This window comes from Octopus sinensis, linkage group LG17 (assembly GCF_006345805.1).
Source record: "Octopus sinensis linkage group LG17, ASM634580v1, whole genome shotgun sequence".
NCBI lineage: Eukaryota > Metazoa > Mollusca > Cephalopoda > Octopoda > Octopodidae > Octopus > Octopus sinensis.
Window position 1 is genome coordinate 25,326,104 of NC_043013.1, and position 22,441 is coordinate 25,348,544.

The window sequence follows — 22,441 nt, forward strand, 5'->3', positions numbered from 1 at the left end:
TTAGTATTTGCGAAGGGGAATCATCGTTCCCATCACAAATATTAATCAGACACAGACAGTGTGTCATTAGTCAGCTGGATGAGGTGTCTTCCTGGGGCTATAAACAACAGTAGCACTGTCCCCTATGGGTCTGCCACATTTAGGTGACAAATAACATTTGTTCCTTTTTGGTGTTATTTTTCGATGTTCTTCACTGGTATCTCTGACGTGAGAACCTCAAGAGTTACATTTACATGCTACATTTGGTAGTCGTTTACATCATATCAATGTGATTCTACATGTTCCCATAGCTGCTACACACACACACACACACATTTCTGGAGAGAGAGGACAAACTTATTTTGCTTTCCATCTACAAAATTCAGTCACAAGGCTTTGGTCAGCCTGAGGCTATAGTAGAAGCCACATGCAGTGGCACTGAACTCAGGGCCATGTGGTTGGGAAGTAAGCTTCTTACCACACAGACACACACATATATATACGACAGGCTTCTTTCAGTTTCCATCTACCAAATCCTTTTACAAGACTTTAGTCAGCCTGGAGCTACAGAAGAAAACAGCAGCTCAAAGTGTTACAGTTGGACAAAGCACATCAAAAAAATAAATAAATAAATAAAATTTTTTAAATATGCCTTATCTTTCTAAGGACAACAGGGTCTGTTTTGGAGGAGATTTTTTTTGTTATTTCAGTGTCCCCTCTAGATGCCATATTACTAATGTTCCCTTAAAACTATACTAAACATACTTTTCCATTTTACTCATTAGATGGAGGCCATGCCGGGGTTTCTTTTGGTTCCCATCTACCAAATCCACTCACATGGCCCAAAATTATGGTTGAAGACACTTGCTCAAGGTTGCACACAGTGGAACTGAACCTGAAATGATATGGTTGGGAAGCAAAGCTTCCTACCACACCAGTGCCTAAAAGTTAGTAAAAACATATAAGTTTTCTATTATTAAGGTGGCATTTGGAATGAAAGTGAATAAAGTCTTTTTGGAAATGTAACTGACTGGCAAATAGCTTGATCTGAGACTGTTGAAACTTAAACAATTACAACATGGCCTGCCTCACTATATTTTTAGAGTATCTCCTGACATGTCTCCACCACCATCTCTCATACTCTTTCCAGCTTTATTTCTCTCTCTCTAAGTCTCTCTTTCTCTCCTTTCACCTCCAACTGAGGAACCCTTGAATCTCTTCTACAGCAAGGAACTTATCTCTATCTCTCTATTAGTCTTTTTAACCTCTCAGCAACTGGCACAAAGCAACCTCCCTCAATACTATCCTCTCCCTCCCAATTCAAGGAACTTTGTCTTGCATTGCAAGCTGCTTGGTGACCTCACCGCTGCTGGTGCCACATAAAAAAAGTGCCCAGTACACTCTGCAAAATGGTTGGCTTTAGGAAAGGCATCCAGCCATTGAAACCATGGCAAAACTGACAATAGATACTGGCTCTGTCTTTTAGCATGCCAGCACTTGTCAAACTAACTCATGCCAACAAGGAAAACAGATGTGAAATGACAGTGATGATCATGATGATGGTGATGATGACGACGGCGAGGATGACGATACATATTAGTCATTCAAAAACACACAAAGACTTAAATTCACTGAAACATTTACCATTTGGTGTCAAAATAACGGTTCTTAAGTATATTTAGGCTGGAATATTTATATTTAAATACGAGTATTTTAAGATAAGCAGCTTTGTATCATAGATCTTCAGTGGGTTGGTTTGATATAGGTTAAAGTTACTTTTAATTCTACTCATATTTCAAGATATATTTAGTAATGTTCTGGAATAGGTTTTGAATAGATTTCCTCTTAGTCACATTAGCCAAGAGTTCTTTGTTTGTTTGTTTTTTTAATTTAAAGAAGTAAGCTTTTTAAGGATGTTTTAGCAAATTTTGATTGTTTCATTCCCTCTCCACTCCCGTTTCCTTCTGTAAGCCAGTGTTGGTAAATGTTTTTCCTAAATGGTTTTCATGATAAACTCTTATCAAAGACAAGTGTTACTTAAATAACAATCCTCCAAAGCTAATTACTTCCTTAATTGAAAAGTGTTTTAAAGTTACATGCAGTTTTTTTTTTTATCATTATTGTTTTTAGATATCAAAATGAAGTAACAGATTTTATTTTTGTTTGCAGTTGAAGATTATTGATAGACCCTCTCACCATGCAGCAAATATTATCTATGTCAATCCCTTTATTTTATGAAAAATTGATAAAAACAGAAAATTGAAAAGAAAAAAAAATGTAGTTGCCATTCTTTTGACATACTTTCTAGTTCAGTAGTTCTCCTGTATTTAGGGGTTGCGTATGAATTATTCCATTTTGTGAGAATTTACCAATATGTCATGTGACTAATACTGAACTGGACCAGGGTCTCTATCTAATGTGGAAGCTGTGAATTTGAGCTTGAGATCATACTGGTTTGATGAGCCTACTCTACCACACGGAGTGGATTTAGTAGACAGAAACTGAAAGAAGCCCATCTTTTATACATATATATATATTATATATAAGTTCTGAACGTTTTTAAGCTAAATCTTTTAATGCTTCATTGAATACACCTGAAATGTAGCACAGTTAAAACTTTGGCATTGCTTGAAGTGGTGGTGCATCTCTTCTTTGTTCTTGACTAAAATTAGAGTTATCTTTCATTCCGGTTACCCTTTATCAGTATTTGAAAGGGATAACCAAAAATGTCATATTCACATTGTAATGCTTTTCTTTTTTAAAAAAGGGGAAAATGCTGCAAAGACTTGCAAAAACATTTGTGAAATTTCTGGTGAATCAACTGTTTGAAGATGGTTTGCAAAATTTGAAGATGGAGAGTTTAGCTTGGAAGTCACAGTGGAAGACCTTCAAAATTGGATGAAGATGTTTCAAAAGTAAAAATCAAAGAAAACTCAATTATCATGACTAGAGAATTAGCAGATGAGTTGGAAGTTTCTAAAAGTATGGCTCATGAACACCTAGTAAAGCTAGAAAAGATTTCTTGCTATAATGTATGTATCTTTCTAACTAGAAAGGGTATGGCTTGGTCAGCCTGTAATGACATGCATAAGATCTGGTCATCAAATCTAAGTAGAGACTTCAAACTTGAAATCTTCAAAGCCACAGTCGAACCAATTCTACTATATGACTCAGAAACCTGGACGTTATCAAAGAAGCTTGAGAGGCGGTTGGATGGAACCTACACTCGCCTCCTTATGAGAGCTCAAAATCTCTCGTGGAAGCGCCATCCAACCAAAATGCAAATATATGGGAAACTACCACCTGTGTCATCTCTTGTGAAAGGTAGGAGAGTCCAGTTTGCTGGACATTGTTGTAGAGCTGAAAAAGAAGTAATTTCTACTCTTCTCCTCTGGAAGCCATCTACTCGCAATACCAGAGGGCACACACTCTCCTACCCTGATGTAATCTCCAGGGATACAGGCATCCAGCAACAGGACCTCCGTAATGCCATGATGGACCGTGAAGTCTGGCGTAGCATGATAAATTCCATTGTCTCGACCACGGTTGAACAATGATGATGATGATGTATCTCTCACAAACTCTAAGCAAAGAATTGCTTGGACTGGTATTCTGTTTCTGATATGCTTTTGAAACGGAATGAACATTTGAATAGGTGGTATGCCAAAGGAGAATTGAACGATTCAGTCTGAACATGAAGCGAGAAGAATAGCTTTACGGAATTCAGGTGACTGTGCGATGGCACTGAGAAGGACACAGGTGAAGTGGAAAATCCATTTGTCATGGTTTCTTTTGACATTTGAATAGGCCGTATGCCCAAGGAGAATTGAAGGATTCAGTTGAGAATCTGAACCAGGGTGAGACTACAATTACAGATTTAGATTGACTCATCCTGTATGTGTGTATTATATAAGAGAAAAACATGTAATAATTGAAGTAGAAAAAAGATGGATTTCATATACGAACTTCCGTTTGTTCTTCAAGTTGTGCAGTCCAGCAACTTTTAGTGTTTGGCACTGAGTTTTATTAATGCTGATGGCAAAAGAAAGTGGCATAGGAAACTGTAAGGGCTTAAATTGGAATGGGACATCAGATGGTATAACTGGTTTACAAGGAAGGAAGACGGTGTCACATTTACCACAAATGAGAATATTTGTCTTAATGCAGTTTCTCATAGATTTGTGCAAAATGTTGTGCATAATTCTGAACGAAAAAATGGACAGAATCTCTCTGTTATATATATATATATATATATATATATATATATATATATATATAGCGTGAACGTTGCCAGAGCAGCCCATTGGCTTCTGTGCCGGTGGCACGTAAAAGGGCACCATTTGAGCATGATCGTTATCAACGTTGCCTTACTGGCACCCGTGCCAGTGACATGTGTAAAAAGATTCAAGCAAGGTCATTGCCAGTACCGCCTGACTGGCCCCTGTACCGGTGGCATGTAAAAAGCACCCCATACACTCTCGGAGTGGTTGGCGTTAGGGAGGGTATCCAGCTGTAGAAACTCTGCCAGATCAAAGTTGCAGCCTGGTGCAGCCATCTGGTTTGCCAGCCATCAGTCAAAATCGTCCAACCCATGCTAGCATGGAAAGCAGACGTTAAATGATAATGAGGATGATGATGATATATATAAAAGATAGATAAATATACATAATAGCTTCCCTTGAACCATTCACTTTCATTTTGGCAGACAAACAAATGAACAAACACACAAACGGACAAAATCTCTCTTATATATATATATATATATATATATATAGTTTTAATCCAAACGGGAAAACAAAAAAAACAACAACAATGGAACAATTACAGTATTATTATTAATAGGCGCTCAGGAATGGAAGCAGGAGGGTATGACGTTCGACGGAGCTCTTCGTCGTCAGAAACATAAAAAGGAAGAGAGAGGAAAGAAAGATCCCAAGCGGGCAACAGGGATAGAGAAAAAAAAACGACTGGTGTTTTACAAGTTACACATGGTGAAGGCGGAGTTTACGATAACAAGAGCAAAGTATGTTTTTAAAGGCAAAAGAGTGGAGACAAGGTTGGTAACGCAACAGATGTGTGTGTATGTGTGAGTGTGTGCGTGTGCGTGTGTGTATGTGTGTGTGTGAGGAGGCGAGTAAAAAAAGACAAAAATATATGTATGGTGTAGTGTGTGCGTCTGTGTGTAGGCGTGTGAGGTAGGGCGAGACAGTGGTCGGCATAGCAGACAAAGGTCAGTAGTAAGAAAAAGAAGGAAGGAGGAGGGAGGGAGGGGAAGGGGTGGGGGCGTATGTAGCGTGCCAGCGTGTGTTGAGTAGTAGTGTGTGTGTGTTGTCCAGTTTCGTGGTAGTATTAATGGCGAGTAGATTGAATGTGTGTAAGAGTAATGTATATATTTAAGCAATGTGTGCGCGTGTGTGTAACAAAAAGGGGGGGGGGTTAAGGAAAAAGGACTCTCCAGCTTGAGGAAGATGGAAGAGTGGTCCCGCGGAGACGGGCGTGGGAAAACCCAACGACAAGCGACGGTCCCAGAACGCGCGGGAGGTCTCGTCGGGTCCAAGAGCGAGGTGCATGCGGCGCGTATGTGTGCGCGAACCAGCGCAAGCGCGTGTGTGCGCACGCCTGCGAGTATGCGCGTAAGTATGTATGTGTGTGGATGTGTGAGTGTGTCTGTGTGTATGTCTGGGTGGCAGTGGTGTCCGATGAATGTATGTGAGTATGTTGTGTATATATGTGTGTGCATAGATGTATGTCCGTGTGTGTGTGTGTGTGTGTATGTGTATGATGTGTGTATGTATGTACGTGTGGGTGTGGGGAAGTGTGTGTATGTGCATGTGTGTGCGCGTACATACAGGTGTGTGAGTGAGTGTGTGTGTGTGTATGTATGTGGTGTGTTATGTATGTGGTGTGTAGGATGCATGTATGTGTATGGGTGTATGTATGCGTGTGTGTATGTATGTATGTGTACGTTGCGTGTGTGTGTGTGTATGCGTGTAGGATCCATCAGCCAAAACCGGAAAGCAAGAAAAGAGGGGGGGCTGCTGGATGCAAAAAGGTGTATGTGTGTGGTGCATTCAGTGTAAGGGTGTGGCATGTGTGGGTATGTATGTATGTGTGTGCCTACATGTATGTGTGCATGTGTGTGTGTGTGAAGTATGTACGTGCGGTGTGGTGTGTGAGTGTGTGTGTAAAATGTATGTGCGTATGTATGTGTGTATGTAGTGTGTATGTATGTCTGTGTGTGTGTGGGTGTGTGGTGTAAGTATGTATGTGTGTGTGTTGTATGTATGTGTGTGTGTATGTGCATGTTGGTTTGTATGTTAGTGTGTGCATGTATGTCTATAAGTGTGTGTGATTAAATGTGTGAATGTATGTATGTAGATGGGTCTACGTATGTGTGTGTTGATATATATTATATATATATACACACAGTCAAAATCGTCCAACCCATGCTAGCATGGAAAGCAGACGTTAATGATGATGAGGATGATGATGATATATATAAAGATAGATAAATATACATAATAGCTTCCCTTGACCATTCACTTTCATTTTGGCAGACAAACAAATGAACAAACACACAAACGGACAAAATCTCTCTATATATATATATATATATATATATATATATATATATATATATATACACACACACACAGAGGTTGGACAAAATGATTGAAACACCTTAAAATTTCAAACCAATTTATTTTAATATGAGATAGGATCACCTTTGGCAGTAATTATAGCTTGAATTCTATGAGGTATGAACTCAGAGAGAGTTTGAATTGTTTCCAAAGGAATTTTTGCCCATTCTTCAGCTAAAAGAGTCTCCAGTTCTTGTAGTGATGATATTGGAGGATATTGACTCCTTACTTGTTTTTGTAAAATACATCATAAATGTTCAATAATATTGAGATCTGGGGTCTGTGGTGGCCAAATAAGATGTTCAACTTCACTAAAATTTTCCTCATGCCATTCAGTAACAACTTCAGCTGTGTTAATTGGTGCATTATCATCTTGAAAGATTGCGTTTCCCTCCAGAATCAGTTCTGCAACCATAGGATGAATTTGATCAGATAAAATGCTTAAATAGTCTTGACTATTAATTCTGCCATGAAGAGAAACTATTGGGCCAGTGGATTTCCAAGACATACCCACCCCCACAGATCATCACAGATCCTCCTCCATTTTTAACAGTTGGAAGAAAGCAGTCTGGGCCAAATGCTTCTTTTCGCTGTCTCCATACATATACTTGGCTGGTGGTTGGAAATATGATAAAAGATGACTTGTCTGAGAAAATAACATTCTTCCACTGCTCTAGGGACCAATTCTGTAGGTTTTTACTCCACTCTTTGCAATAGCTCCCGGTGAACAGTTTTAGTGGAAATTGGGTTCTTGAGGTAGTCAGTAAGCTCTGCAGTAATTTTGGGAGCTGTACTTTTGTGATCCTTTCTAACAATTCGAGTAAGAGTCTAATGGTCCCTATCTGAAAGTTTTGGTTTTCTTCCGGAGTTTTGTTTAAACAAGGAGGTTTTTCTCTCTTTCTCAAAGGCTGTCATTACTTTTGAGACAGTACTTCCTGATACACCAAACATTTCAGCTGTTTTGGTTATGCTAGCGCTTGCCATGCGAGCACCAACAATTTGACCTGTTTGAAAGTCCAATAGATCTATCATTTTAATGAATTTTAATTGCCTTTTCCTGATGATATCTGAAAAGAAACAGCAATTTTAGCAAAACATATTAAGAAACACTAACAATAAATCAAAAAACAAAAATAAACAAGCTTTCGATGGTTTTTAGATATTTCAAAATTATGATGCTATGATGGTAGGTGTTTCCATTATTTTGTCCAACCTCTGTATATATATATATATATATATATATATATATATATATATATATACATATATATATATACCATCATTGTTTTACGGCCGCTTTCCATGCTGGCATGGGTTGGATGGTTTGACTGGGGACTGGCGAACCAGATGGCTGCACCATGCTCAATCTGATCTGGCAAAGTTTCTACAGCTGGATGCCCTTCCTAATACCAACCACTCTGAGAGTGTAATGGGTGCTTTTACGTGCCACTGGCACGAGGGCCAGTCAGGCGGTTCTGGCAATGACATACATATATGTCCTTTCAGATACAAAAACACACACACACACACATGCACGTACACACACACACACACACACACACACACTCTCTCTCTCTCTCTCTCACAAGACAATAATAAAAAGGAAATCCAAACAATTTTTCGAAAAGTGACATTTTGCTCCCCTTGGAGTAAACAGCTGGATTTGCCATTACTAAAAGCCAAGAATTATTATTGACTATCTGACCAGCTGCAAAGAGATCAACAAAAATGTTTTTTCTTTCTCTCCTTTTTCTTCCTTTCCTTCTTTTTCTTTAACACCTCTTTCAGATACAAAAACACACACAGACATACACACGCACACACGTACACGCACACACACACACATGCACACGCACACACACACACATGCTCTCTCTCTCTCTCACTTTCTCCCCATTCATCACCCTCTTGTACTATCTTATTTCTCTCTCCACTACTACACACTCAATAATACTATAAAAAGAGTCAAAATTCCTGCAAAAACTTAGTTCAATTTGAAGACTCCACTAGAATGGACAAAAGTGCTAATATATGATATATGGTATATGATGTATAAAAACATAGAACATACTAATAAATATTTGTAAATATAAAACCATCCGGATTTCTGAGTACCTCATTTCTTCTAATATATATATATATATATATATATATATATATATACATATATGTATGTATGTATATATATGTGTGTGTGTGTATAAACACATGGGTGGGGGGTGTTTTTGTGTCTGTGTTTGTCCACCTCTTCTGCTTGACAACCAGTGTTGGTGTGTTTACATCCTTGTAACTTAGTGGTTTGGCAAAAGGGTCCAGTAAAATATATACCAGGCAATAAGCGCTGGGTTCGATTTTTTTCAACTAAAATTCTTCAAAGTAGTGCTGCAGTATGGCCACAGTCTAATGATTGAAACAAGTAGAAGTAAAAGTTAAAATTGCTCATTTTTTATCAATCATTGTTCTCCCCATCTCTCCACCCTTCACTGACAACCTCTCTGCTTCTCTGGAAAATATATTTCCTTCCAGATGACCACCATTCTAGTGGACAGTATGTCTACGGATGTCAAAATTTTTATATATTGTCTGTTTCTAAACAGGTTATCAGTTGGCAGTTTTGGAAGTCTATGATACTTTTTTTTTATATTTATCATGAATTAATATTTCGTTTTTAGATTTGGTTTGCAAGATTCTTTATTTGAGGTGTTGAAGCATATTCTGTTGTGTCTGGGGAGAGTCATTTTATTTTTGTGCCTTATAATGTAACACACTCACATACATACATATATACATATGCATACACACACATATATACATACATACACAAGCAAACACACACATACATACATACGTTCATGCATGCATGTTTAGGCACACACACACACTGACCCACACACATGCACACAAACAAACAAAAGGGAATTCAGTGTAAGTAACGGACAGAGTCAAGACTATTGAAAAGGTTGCAAAACGCAATGAAAATTTTAGGAAAATAAAAATAAGAAAAAAGTGGAAATTTTGCCGGTGAGTGTGTTACATTATAAAACACAAAAAGAAAATGACTTCTCCAGACACAACATGAATTAATATTGTTTTCCTCTTTATTAACAAGCTGAGTATTCATTCTTGATTCTTAAGTCACCACTCTTCAAATCCACTTCCTCTTCTCCTTCCTTTTCCACCTCTCACCCTCTTCCTCTTTCTACTCCTCCTCTTTGCCCTTCCCCCTCCATATCAACATGGATTGCACGAGGTCTATTAAAAGCAGTATGTAGTGTCTGAATGCTCTTCCTGATGCAAACCATCACTCGTTTTTAAGTAAAACATTTTAACCTGCAGCTTTACAATGTTGCACTGCCAAGCTACCAGACTTATTTTTGTTTATGGGAGATATAAACATGTTAATGCAACCCAAGTGCTGTCACTGCAATGATGCACATACAAACAGCACATGCATGCACATGTGTATAAACACACACAAGAGACTGCAATGCTACTTCCATCTGTTGACAATATTTTGTTCCCACGGCATTGGTCAATCCGAGGCTAAAGTTGTCAAGGTGTGGGATCAAAACCTCAACCTCGTGGTTGTTCAGCAAATTTCTCAACCACACAGTAATGCCTGCACCGATAGTCATCTTTATCAATGTTTCTGATAAAGCACCATGAATAATGGTAAACTACCTTACTCTAAAATTGGTATTTTTTTCAGTTCTTAGCAGTTCTAGGAACCTTCTGACTGTGTAGAAGCTACTTAGTAATTGCTGATAGGAACACCAGATTTTATTTTGCAACCATAATGTATAAAGTATGTTAAAGACTTATACATCAATATTGTATCCTACCTGTGTTAGCAGTGCAATTCAATTACCTTTTAAAGTTATCTCTATCAATTTTCTATAGAAATTAGGGCCATTTCCTATTTTTCTATCATTGAGTGCATTGTTTACATAGGTGTATTCGTATATGAAACATTATAACCTTCTGTGCTGTCTCTAATTTCTATAGAAAGTCTGTAAGAGAGAACTTTAAAAAGAAGTTACTTATGTTCTGGTAGAATATTTTTTTGATGTTCACATCAAATGTGTTCTTGCAGAAGAAGTAACCAAGGTTTTCCTAACACTTTAACCACATTGTGCACCATATACAGTACACTGGTAACTGTCCCAACCGGCATCGTGCAACACTATTGGTACACAGTATAAATTAAAAAAAATTTTTTTTAACTGATACTTTAATGAACTCAATCGTTATTATACATGATTTATGTTTTAGAAATGAAGGATGATAACAAGATTTGGCAAATTTATAACATATATTCCTGTTTTGTTATCAAAGCTTATCAATAATAATAAAGAAAAATAAGTAATAAGAAAAAGCAAGTGAACAAGATGCTGGTGAGGCTGAATGGCTAAACTCAGAGATGCATTTAAAGTGCTAAGTAGAAGCAAGCTCATGCCAGCCATTGCCAAGGTTTCTATCATTGGACAGGGATTCTGTTAAGGTGCCCAGAGTCAGCTTCAGAGTCTGGTTTATGTGTTATGGTCAGTCTCACTCAGAAATGGGCTGAGAAAAAAAACTGTTCTTGAAAGGTCAGTCGGAAGTGACTGATACCTTTGTAACTTTGATCGTATAATATCTTTTGACCCAAGAAGCACCTGAACACGTGTTGTTTATTCACATACTAATGTAATAGTAAAAATTATGACATTCGTTCCCAAGAGTGCTCATTTTCATTCAAAAATCTTGCTTTCTTTCCTTGTGCCTGCCTGCCTGTCTGTCTGTCTTTCTGCCTGTCTGCCTATCTGTCTGTCTCTCTCTCTTTACTTTCTCTCACTCATTCTCATACATAGAGATATATAGATGCAAACATATGGACAAAATAAACACACATCATGCATTTTTCAGGCAAGTTTCATACCTACCCAACAATGTGGGGTACCTCAATCCCACCAAGACTTTGGAGGTAGATCTTGCGGGCAATTATTAAAAGAATTATTTTTTGTCTGTCTGTCTGTCTCTATGTATGTCTGTTCATATATTTATTTGTTTGCTTGCCTATTTTTAAATATATATATATATATATATATATCATCATCATCACTATCATCATCATCGTTTAACATCTGCTTTCCATGCAGGCATGGGCTGGATGGTTTGACTGAGGGCAAGCAAGCCAAAAGGCTGCACCAGGCTCCAATCTGATATGGCAAAGTTTCTACAGCTGGGTGCCCTTCCTAACACCAGCCACTGGGAGAGTGTAGTGGGTGCATTTTACGTGCCACCGGCATGAGGGCCAGTCAGGCGGTACTGGCATCGACCGCACTCAAATGGTGCTTTTTACGTGATATATATATATATGTGTGTGTGTGTGTGTGTATATATTGTACACTACCATCTTTGTTTTCATGGTCAACTTTGGGCTTGTCCACACTCTTGATGTGAGGCACGCGAGTGTAGTGGCTGCCTTCCCAATTCTCTTGTCAATCTCGGCATCGAGAGAGAGGTTGTCAGGTGAATTGATGAACAACTTCAAGTTCGTAGTCATCGACAGAGGAACAAGAGCCACCTGCAGCTGAGGTACAAGAACGTGTGCAGGAGGGACATGAAGGCACTCAGCATCAACATCAACTCCTGGGAGGACCTGGCAACAGACCGCACCTGGTGGAAAAGCACACTTCTCAAACAGCTACGGATTGGTGATGAGAAGCTGTCAGCTGCAGCTGCAGTAAAGCGAGCCTGACGTAAGGGATCAAAAGCTGACAGACCAGAATCCACACACAGATGCGATCTATGCAACTGAGACTATCATTCTTGCATCAGTCTCCATAGCCACAAGAGGTGCTACTCAAGTTGAGTGGCCTAGCCTAGACAATAAATGGATGGATGTGATACCCACGGTTGGCCATGACCAAAGGTGCCAAAGAATAGATATATATATACATATATATATATATATATATATATATATATATATATATATATGATGCATCAGCTATTTGAGAACAAAACTTTAAGAACCATAAGTGACCCAATTTTTTTACTAAATATGCTCTATTTTCTAGTTCAACTTAGAAACTTAGAATCTAATGCAGACAATGAAAAGGCATGTTGTTCTTGTCACCTCAGCCATCAACCACAGTAATTCTGAAATTGCAACCTTCTTAAATGTCACCGAGTCCTTTGTCTTTAAGATCAGGAAAGAACTCCTGGCCTCTGATGAGAATGTATCTGTAGTGATGCTACTGTGTAGGGTTCGGCGCGCATGCGCAGAATGGGACTACTTCCGGGTGGCCACCGGAAGTCTTCCCCATGCGCATGTGCGGGAAAACATCTCTCGAGCCCGCGAACCTCAAATCGCCCTCTTCGGCTCAAGACAGCACTGCGATCGGTCACGGTTTTCCTGGCTCTGACAGCCACACACCAGCTTCAACCAACTTCAACCAACCTCAACGACCAACACCAGCAGTATCTCAGAGGCTGTCTATTCCCCCATCAGACAACGTACAACCATGAATCAATAAACCAAGTTGTCTGTTCACCTTTAACCTGAGTTTCGTCTGTTTGTTTTCTACAAGAATTTTTGTATGTGACTAGAAGGATCTCGACACCCTGCCAGTGTTCGATGATAGATCCTTTCACGTTACAATTGGTGACCCCTAGTTGAGAAAAAGAACAGGATAGAAGAAGACACAGCGAACAGGTTTTTTTTGGGGCCGAAGAGCGCGGAAATTCACATTATTTTCCTATTTTCTCCTTTTCAGCACGGCGAGGTGGGTCAAATAACCTTATTCATCGCACACAGTACAAAAAAAAAAAAAGAAAAAGAAAAACACACACACATTCATTTTTTTTCCTTTTCTGTATTTTGTTTTCCTTGTACACACTTATTCCTTTTTTTTGCTACCCACGAGGTGCACACACAAACACAATTTTGAATTGCCTTCTCGGTTCCACGTGTTCTCTCTCCGTTTCTCGACCATACCTTCTGCCCCCTTCTCACAGACTCCTTCCGACAAAGGCATGGCTTCAGGTTTGCCTTCATTTACGGGGGATGCGGGGCTGTGGTTTGCACAGGTGGAATCACACTTTGCCGCGCATACCATTCCGCCACAACAGCAGTTACATCTACTGTTTTCAAGTTTGCCCTCCCGGCTCGCAACATCGGTCAGGGATCTCATTGTGAGTCCCCATCCTGACGCCACATATGCGTCAGTAAAGGCGGAGATCCTCCGTCGCAACACGCGCTCAGAGGAATGTCAGTTTAATGAACTGATGGCCGACGAGCAGTTAGGGGACAGAACTCCATCCCAATTTCTGCGCCATCTAAGAGAGCTAAGCGGCAACGCCGCTGACGCGCCGCTCTTACGTAAGATATTTTTCTCAAGGCTGCCTGCCCACGTGCAGACAATGTTGGCCACGGCACTGGATGCTGTGTCTGTGGACCAGATCGCCACGATGGCCGACAAAGTGTTGGAGTTTTCGCGCCCATCTCCCTCGCGGGGCCTGTACGCATGTACAGAGCCCCCCCGACACCTCCGACGAACGATAAACTGGCCGAGAACATCGACGCGCTTACGCGGAGGATCGATGATCTGTGCCGTGCGTGGATCGACGCAATCTCGTAGTCGTAGTAGCTCTATTTCGCAGTCGGAGTGACTCTGTTTCTCGTTCCGGCTGGTGCTGGTACCATTCGAGATATGCCGAAAAGGCAGATCGGTGTACCCAGCCGTGCACTTTCAAGCCCTCGGAAAACTAATCCGGAGGAGGTGAGCACGTCACCTTCTTCCATCTCGTTTCCCAAACATCGTGCATTCTATGTAAAAGATCTGGTGTCGGAGAAATTCTTCATGGTAGACACCGGCTCCTGTTGCAGCATCTGGCCCCTTCGTCTGGCTGCAGACAAGCCCAAGCGCTCTTCGATTGTCTTGCATGCTATTGACTCGTCTCCCATAACCACTTACGGTCAGATTTCGCTGCGCCTCGACCTCAACCTTCGTCGAGACTTTCGATGGGTTTTCGTCATCGCTGACATCACGCATCCTATTCTCGGCGCTGATTTCCTGGATAGGTTTAACCTATTGGTGGATGTCAGGCGTCGGAGGCTTCTTGATAGCACGACGTCGCTCTCTACACCGACTGGGAGTTCCACCACTGCGGTCCTTAGCCCGACATTCTTTGTTGCCACCTCTGGAGACCCTTTTCACTCTCTTTGGTTTCATTTCCGGAGCTAGTGGACATTGCCTTTAAACCGGAAAATCCCACCCACTCGACCCTCCATTTCATCACCACCAATGGGCCACCTGTATTCTCACGCCCCCGGCGCCTAGCGCCAGACCGACTTAAAACGGCCAGAGCCGAGTTTGAGCACATGCTTCAACTTGGCCTTATACGCCCCTCCACCAGCCCATGGGCATCTCCCCTTCATTTGGCGCGAAAGGGCGAGTCTGATTTTCGCCCGGTTGGAGACTATCGACGCCTCAATGCCGTCACAATAGCCGATCGCTATCCGATTAGAAATCTCCGGGACTTTACAGCAAATCTCCATGGTTGTACCATTTTTTCGAAGGTCGATCTGATACGCGCTTACCACCAAATACCGGTCAACCCAGCCGACGTTCCAAAAACTGCAATCACTACCCCGTTTGGGTGTTTTGAGTTTTTGTACATGAGTTTCGGTTTGCGGAATGCTACTAGCACCTTCCAGCGTTTCATTGATGAGGTTGTCCGCGGTCTTGATTTTGTGTTTGCCTATGTCGATGACATACTCATTGCGAGCGACACACGAGAAAATCATCTCCGGCACCTTTCTCAACTCTTCCAGCGTCTTCGCGCGTATAGCATACGCATAAACCCCGACAAGTGTGTTTTCGGACGCTCTTCCCTAGATTTTCTAGGGCATCATATTGATTCGACTGGAATCAGCCCCCTCTCGTCAAAAGTCGATGCCATTCAACGCATCGCACCCCCCACTTCCTTGCGCCAGCTCAGGCATTATCTAGGGATGGTCAATTTCTACCGACGCTTCATTCCCGGTTGTGCAGATAAGCTGCTACCTCTCACCAGGCTGTTAAAGGACTCTCCTAGAAAGGACAGTCAAGTCACCCTCTCTGTTGAGGCAGTGACAGCCTTTGAGTCCATTAAGAAGGAGCTGGCTTCTGTTTCTTTGCTTGCACATCCAGTTCCTGGTGCTTCTCTCTCTTTGACTGTGGACGCATCGGACACTGCGATTGGCGCTGTGTTACAACACACAGTGGATGACCATGTTCGACCTCTAGCCTTCTTTTCCCGTCAACTGCAACCAGCTGAACGACGATACAGCACCTTTGATCGTGAGCTCCTAGCGATCTATCTATCGGTTCGTCATTTCCAGCATCAACTTGAAGGGCGAGATTTTGTGATCTATACGGATCACAAGCCCCTTACGTTTGCCCTGTTTTCAAAAACGGACAAACTCTCACCCCGTGCTTTTCGGCACCTGGATTTTATCTCTCAATTTACTAGCAACATTCGACACATACCTGGAAAAGAGAACGTTCCTGCTGACGCTCTCTCTCGCCTTCCAGTTTGCGCCCTTTCGTCTCCTGCTGCTATCGACTTAGCTGCCATATCGCAGGAGCAGCCACCTTTGGCGTCGTTAGATTTAACTTCTCCCAAGTTCTCCTGTTGCCAGTTTTCCTACCTTCCGCTTCCGTCAGCCGAAGGCACCATTCTTTGTGACACTTCAACTGGATCTCCCAGGCCACTGGTGCCTGAGACCCATCAACGCTCAGTGTTTGAAGCACTGCACTCCTTATCACATCCTGGCATCGCTGCCACCCTCAAACTAATCACTGCTCGGTTTTTCTGGCCGAATATGCGTCGCACAATTACTTGTTGGACACGCACCTGCTCCAAGTGTCAACGATCCAAGATTCAACGGCACGTTCGTGCCCCGCTTGGACAATTTCCCCCCACGGAGGCCCGTTTTCGCCATGTCCACATCGATCTGGTTGGACCATGGCCTGTGAGTCGCGGGTTCTCTTATCTATTAACTTGTGTCGATCGTTTCTCCCGCTGGCCAGAAGCCATTCCGATAGCAGACATTTCTGCTGAGACTGTTGCGCGAGCTTTCGTTTCAAACTGGATTTCTCGCTTCGGAGTCCCGTCCCGATTGACAACTGATCGTGGACGACAGTTTGAGGCCTCGCTATTTCGCGAATTGTCGCGAATTTTGGGTATGCACCATATCCACACCACAAGCTACCATCCAGCGTCTAATGGATTGGTTGAGCGGTTCCATAGACAGCTCAAGGCCGCTCTTCGTGCCTCTTCGGACCCACAGTCCTGGATCGAATTTCTGCCCATTGTGCTTCTCGGCTGTCGGACTGCTGTCAAGGCAGACCTGGGGTTTTCTGCTGCAGAGCTGCTGTATGGTACCACACTGGCATTGCCCGGTACGATGTTGGTGCCAGACACTTCCCCGCCCCATGATCCGGCGACCTATGTCACCAGACTGCGGGAATATTTTTCAAACCTTCCGCCCATGCTTCCCAGAAAGCAATCTCCACCGTCCCATCTTCACCGGATATGAACACCTGGTCGCATGTTTTTGTTCGGGACGATTCTGTGAAGGGCCCACTTGTTTCTCCCTATAAAGGACCTTTTCGTGTGCTTTCTCGCACACCAAAGGTTTTCACGATTGAGATAAATGGTCGTTCGGAGACCGTTTCCGTGGACCGTTTAAAAAAGGCACATTTTGAGACGTCTTCATCTTTTGATGACAACCTTGACACACCCACCTATGCACCTTTAACAACACTTTCACCTGCACAAACGCCTTCACCTGCACAAACGCCTTCACCTGCACAAACACCTTCACCGGCTCCTACAACACCACCCTCGCCGTCAACGGGTGCCCCGAGCACACCGTATGTTACAAAATCGGGCAGAACAGTGCATTGGCCCAAGAAACTTTCAAAAACAATTTACATTTAACTTTAAAATGTTTCTTATTGTATAATAGTATGTACCAAGTCTTCTGGGGATCGGCAAGCCTTCTGTTTTCTGCAGCACCACCACAATATTCTGGTTGCCGTACTTCGCACTCGGAGGGGAGCCCTGTAGTGATGCTACTGTGTAGGGTTCGGCGCGCATGCGCAGAATGGGACTACTTCCGGGTGGCCACCGGAAGTCTTCCCCATGCGCATGTGCGGGAAAACATCTCTCGAGCCCGCGAACCTCAAATCGCTCTCTTCGGCTCAAGACAGCACTGCGATCGGTCACGGTTTTCCTGGCTCTGACAGCCACACACCAGCTTCAACCAACTTCAACCAACCTCAACGACCAACACCAGCAGTATCTCAGAGGCTGTCTATTCCCCCATCAGACAACGTACAACCATGAATCAATAAACCAAGTTGTCTGTTCACCTTTAACCTGAGTTTCGTCTGTTTTTTTCTACAAGAATTTTTGTATGTGACTAGAAAGGATCTCGACACCCTGCCAGTGTTTCGATGATAGATCCTTTCACGTTACATATCTTTCATGGCCAAATGTGAAAAAAGCATTTTTGATATTCAGAAAAGCTGGATTTGTCCTGCTAGTCTATAGCATCATCAATGAGAATCATGGTAAGTCAATGAGAACCATTGCCAAATATTTTTGTGGGTTGTAGATGATGAGATGTGTGGTGCTCAAACACATCAAGTACAAATTCTTTGTTATTTGAAGGCAGTTCATGTCTGATAAGAACTGAGAGAACAGTGTGGTTGGCCAAAGCACTTGTTGAACAAATGCAAGCACCAGAGAGAGTCCATGCTCTGATTTTTCTCAGGAGGAAAGAATTTTATCCCAAATCAAAAAATGGACAAGAGGAATGACAGATGGCTGTTCACTATGCCAACCCCACAGAAGGCCTTCTGTTATGTATACCAAGTTCCATCGTCAGTGATGGTCTTGCAGGTATGTCAAGGGCCATGTCATACCTCTTCACTTTTCCCACAACTTAGGATCAATGCAGTAGCCTATATTGAGACAATGCAGATGGTTGTCAAACCCTGCACTGAGAGAAAGTTGCTCAAAGGAGGCTATACATGTTCCAGCAAGGTTCTATTCTCCCTCATACAACCTACACGACCCAGAAGCGGATGACCAAAAGTTTTCATGATTATGTTACTCTAAACATTTGGCCTCCTAGCTCTCCTGATTAAAATCCCCATAACTACTATAACTGGGACATCATTGAGAGGGAGACCAATAAGCATGTCAACAATACCAAGGACTCGTTGATGCCTCTAATATGGGAGGTTATGACTGACAAGAATAAAGATCACCTGATCAATGCATTTAGTCATTTCAGAAGCCATGTTGAGTCAGTTATTGAGGCTGATGGTAATTTTATTGAATAGCCTTTTGCAATATGCATATAAGAATATGTGGACCAAATTCTATAAAAATATATTGAGTTTTCCAAAAATATTTTTGTTTTCCTTAAATTAAAATTTTGTTTTTGGATAGCTGATGGACTATGTGTGTGTGTGCGTGTATGCACACGTGTGTGTATAAATATGTCTGAGTGTGCGTGTGTGTGTATAAATGCGTTTGTGTGCGTGTAAACATATATGTGTGTGTATATATATATATCTGTCTATCTATCTATCTATCCATCCATCCATCCATCTATCTATCTATCTATCTATCTATCTATCTATCTATCTATCTATCTATCTATCTATCTATCTATCTACCTGTCTATTCATCTATACACACACACATTGCTTCTATCAATCACATGTGACTTTGGATGCTATTTTGCTAGCATTCACTGAAAATAATTTAACACAAGTAAACAAGATTTCAATTTTACCAGATCAGTGTCCCCTTCATCACTTGGTGTAACATCTTCTTCTCTGGAGCTGTTTATTTGTTGATATTGATTATCAAAATGGCTACAGTTATTGACTTGTTCCTTTGTGTCACTCGTTTCCTCACAGCTAATTTGCCAAATCTGAGTTTTGTTAACAAATACGTGTTCTGATGAAGTTGACAACATAATACGGTGTTACTCCTGGGGCCCAATGGCAAGATGTTTCTTTTCTGCTTGTTTTTGCTCCCTGATCTGTATTCTTTGAACGCTCTCACTGAAAGGACCACAAATTTATGAGCAAACAGATATATTTGACAATACAAAAAAATAGAAAAGCAAGTCAAGATAAACCACTTGATTTTTCTTATCTAAATATGTTCATATTGCCCTAAATTTGCTATTAAGGAGTTTGTGTGTGTGAATGTGTGAGTGTGTGTGTATCCATACATACATACATACATATATAAATAGATAGATATATGCATATATGTATGTATGTATGTATGTATGTATGTGTGTGTGTATGTATGTATGTATGTATGTATGTGTGTGAGTATGTATGTATGTGTGTATGTATGTGTGTATATGTATATATGTGTATGTGTGTGTATGTATGTATGTATGTATGTATGTATGTATCATTGAGAGGGAGACCAATAAGCATGTCAACAATACCAAGGACTCGTTGATGCCTCTAATATGGGAGGTTATGACTAACAAGAATAAAGATCACCTGATCAATATATTTAGTCATTTCAGAAGCCATATTGTGTCAGTTATCAAGGCGAATGGTAATTTTATTGAATAGCCTTTTGCAATGTATGTATGTGTGTATGTGTGTGTGTGTATGTATGTATGTATGTATGTATGTATGTATGTATGTATGTATGTATGTATGTATGTATGTATGTATATATGTATGTATGTATGTATGTATGTATGTGTGTGTGTATGCATGTATGTTAGTGTGTACTTATGTGTGTGTATGTATGTATGTGTGTGTGGTCATGCGCTGTTTATCTTGATATGAGATCACCATGTCATGCACATATAGTTGTGATGCATGGTGATCTCATATCAAGATAAACAGCGCATGACCTTACAAGTGGGACCCAGTTAGAATTTTCTTCTGGTTGAGTAGCCCATCCTGCTCAAAAGGTCCCTGATTAAGGGTTGTTTAAGGATGTTGAACAAAACACCCATGTTTCCAAATGTGAATTATCCAAACCCCAAAGAATCCCTCTCAACACATGGCTATGATACTCCCCCACTACTTCTGCTCATGATCAGAGATACACATATCATCAGCCACTAAGGAACATGGTCAACTGGTTACGGTCAAACAACTGACAAGCAAATCTGTGGTACTGAGTAGAATATTTGCTGCAGCCCCTCTTTTATACCAAGACAAAACAATGTACATGATAAAACTTCCAATCAGTTAAGATCAGAAGCCACAAGAGCCACTGCCTGGTACTGCATCAGGGCATTTATTATTATTATTATTATTATTATTATTATTATTATTATTATTATTATTATGAGAGGATGAAATTAGAAACCTCTTTCAGTTAAAACATTAAACATTTGAAACAATGTGAAAGAAAAAGTGTCAACTAAAATTATCATCATCATCATCATCACCACAACCACTGCTATTACCACCACCGTTGCCATCAGCATCACAATTATCATCATCATCACCATTACTTTCACCATTACTACCATTTCTGTTGTTGTCAAAGCCATCACCATCATCATCATCATCTCCCTCACCACCACTACCACCACCACATGTCTTCCACTATCTTCATCATTGCCATACTTTTTTCTTCTTATGCCCATTTTCCTATGCTGGCATGGAATCGCTAAATTGTTTTCCATTCGTATCATCTTGTATTCATGACAACAGAACAAAACAACCAACTTTAGTGCTGTACAGGCCTTACAGTATAGACCAGTGGTTCCTAACACTTTTATTTGAATGAAGTTTCCTATGGACACCTTTTAATATGCCTATTCTTATGTATATATAATCATCATCATCATCATTATTGTTTATATATATATGTATGTATGTATGTATGTATGTATGTATATATATATATATGTACGTATGTATGTATATATATATATATGTATGTATGTATATATATTAGAAGGTTTGGAGATGATGTACAGGTATTATATATTAGAAGAAATGAGGTACTCAGAAATCTGGATGGTTTTATATTTACAGATATTTATTAGTATGTTACATGTTTTTATAAATCATGTATCATATATTAGCACTTTCGTCCACTCTAGTGGAATCTTCAATAATAATGTATATGACTTGAGATGTTTTGCCTTGCCTTAGTGTTTGATGTCCTGTATAACAATTATATATTTGCTGCATCGGAAATCTGCAATGGCTCCATAACTATCATCTTGGCTATAACCTAGGAGCCTCAGTAATCCATTACAACACTTATCTGGTGTACCTAATCATTTAGATCATCTGCGAACTTTGAATATATATATATATATATATATGAATAAGGGCAAAAAGAACAAAAATTCTTTGTCAATATGCTGAAAAATAGACACTAAATTGTGTAACTACATAAAATATTGTCACTTGTATTATTTTACACCATATGCCGAAACCAGGAAAGCAAGCTAACAGAAATTCATAAAAATATAGTTATCCCCAAATCAGTTCTGATTTCTGGTTTAATCATCCAAAAAGTGAAAATATTTTGTGGTTAAACGATTTAGTGCCTATTTTTCAGCATATTGGCAAAGAAGATTTTTTCTTTTTGCCCTTATTTATAATTGTATAATTTTCACCTTAAAAGATATTTCTCATATGCTGGCCTCTGATAAAATTTTTTAATAAAATTTTATCCTTATATTAGAAGAATATATATATACATATACATATATATATATATATATATATCTATATATATATATATAAGGTTAATCCAAACGG

The 22,441-nt window shown here is 40.4% G+C and overlaps 1 protein-coding gene across 1 annotated transcript in view; it reads right to left on the bottom strand.

Annotated features, from left to right (window-relative positions):
* Positions 1 to 19,746, bottom strand: part of LOC115220809 (natural resistance-associated macrophage protein 2) — a 76,899-nt gene extending 57,153 nt beyond the window's left edge. Inside the window, exon 1 of the mRNA XM_029790974.2 lies at positions 19,465 to 19,746. Within this exon, the coding sequence (XP_029646834.1) occupies positions 19,465 to 19,650 (186 nt within the window). The 5' untranslated portion in view covers positions 19,651 to 19,746. The remainder of the gene's footprint in view (positions 1 to 19,464) is intronic.
* Between the last annotated feature and the right edge of the window lie 2,695 nt (positions 19,747 to 22,441).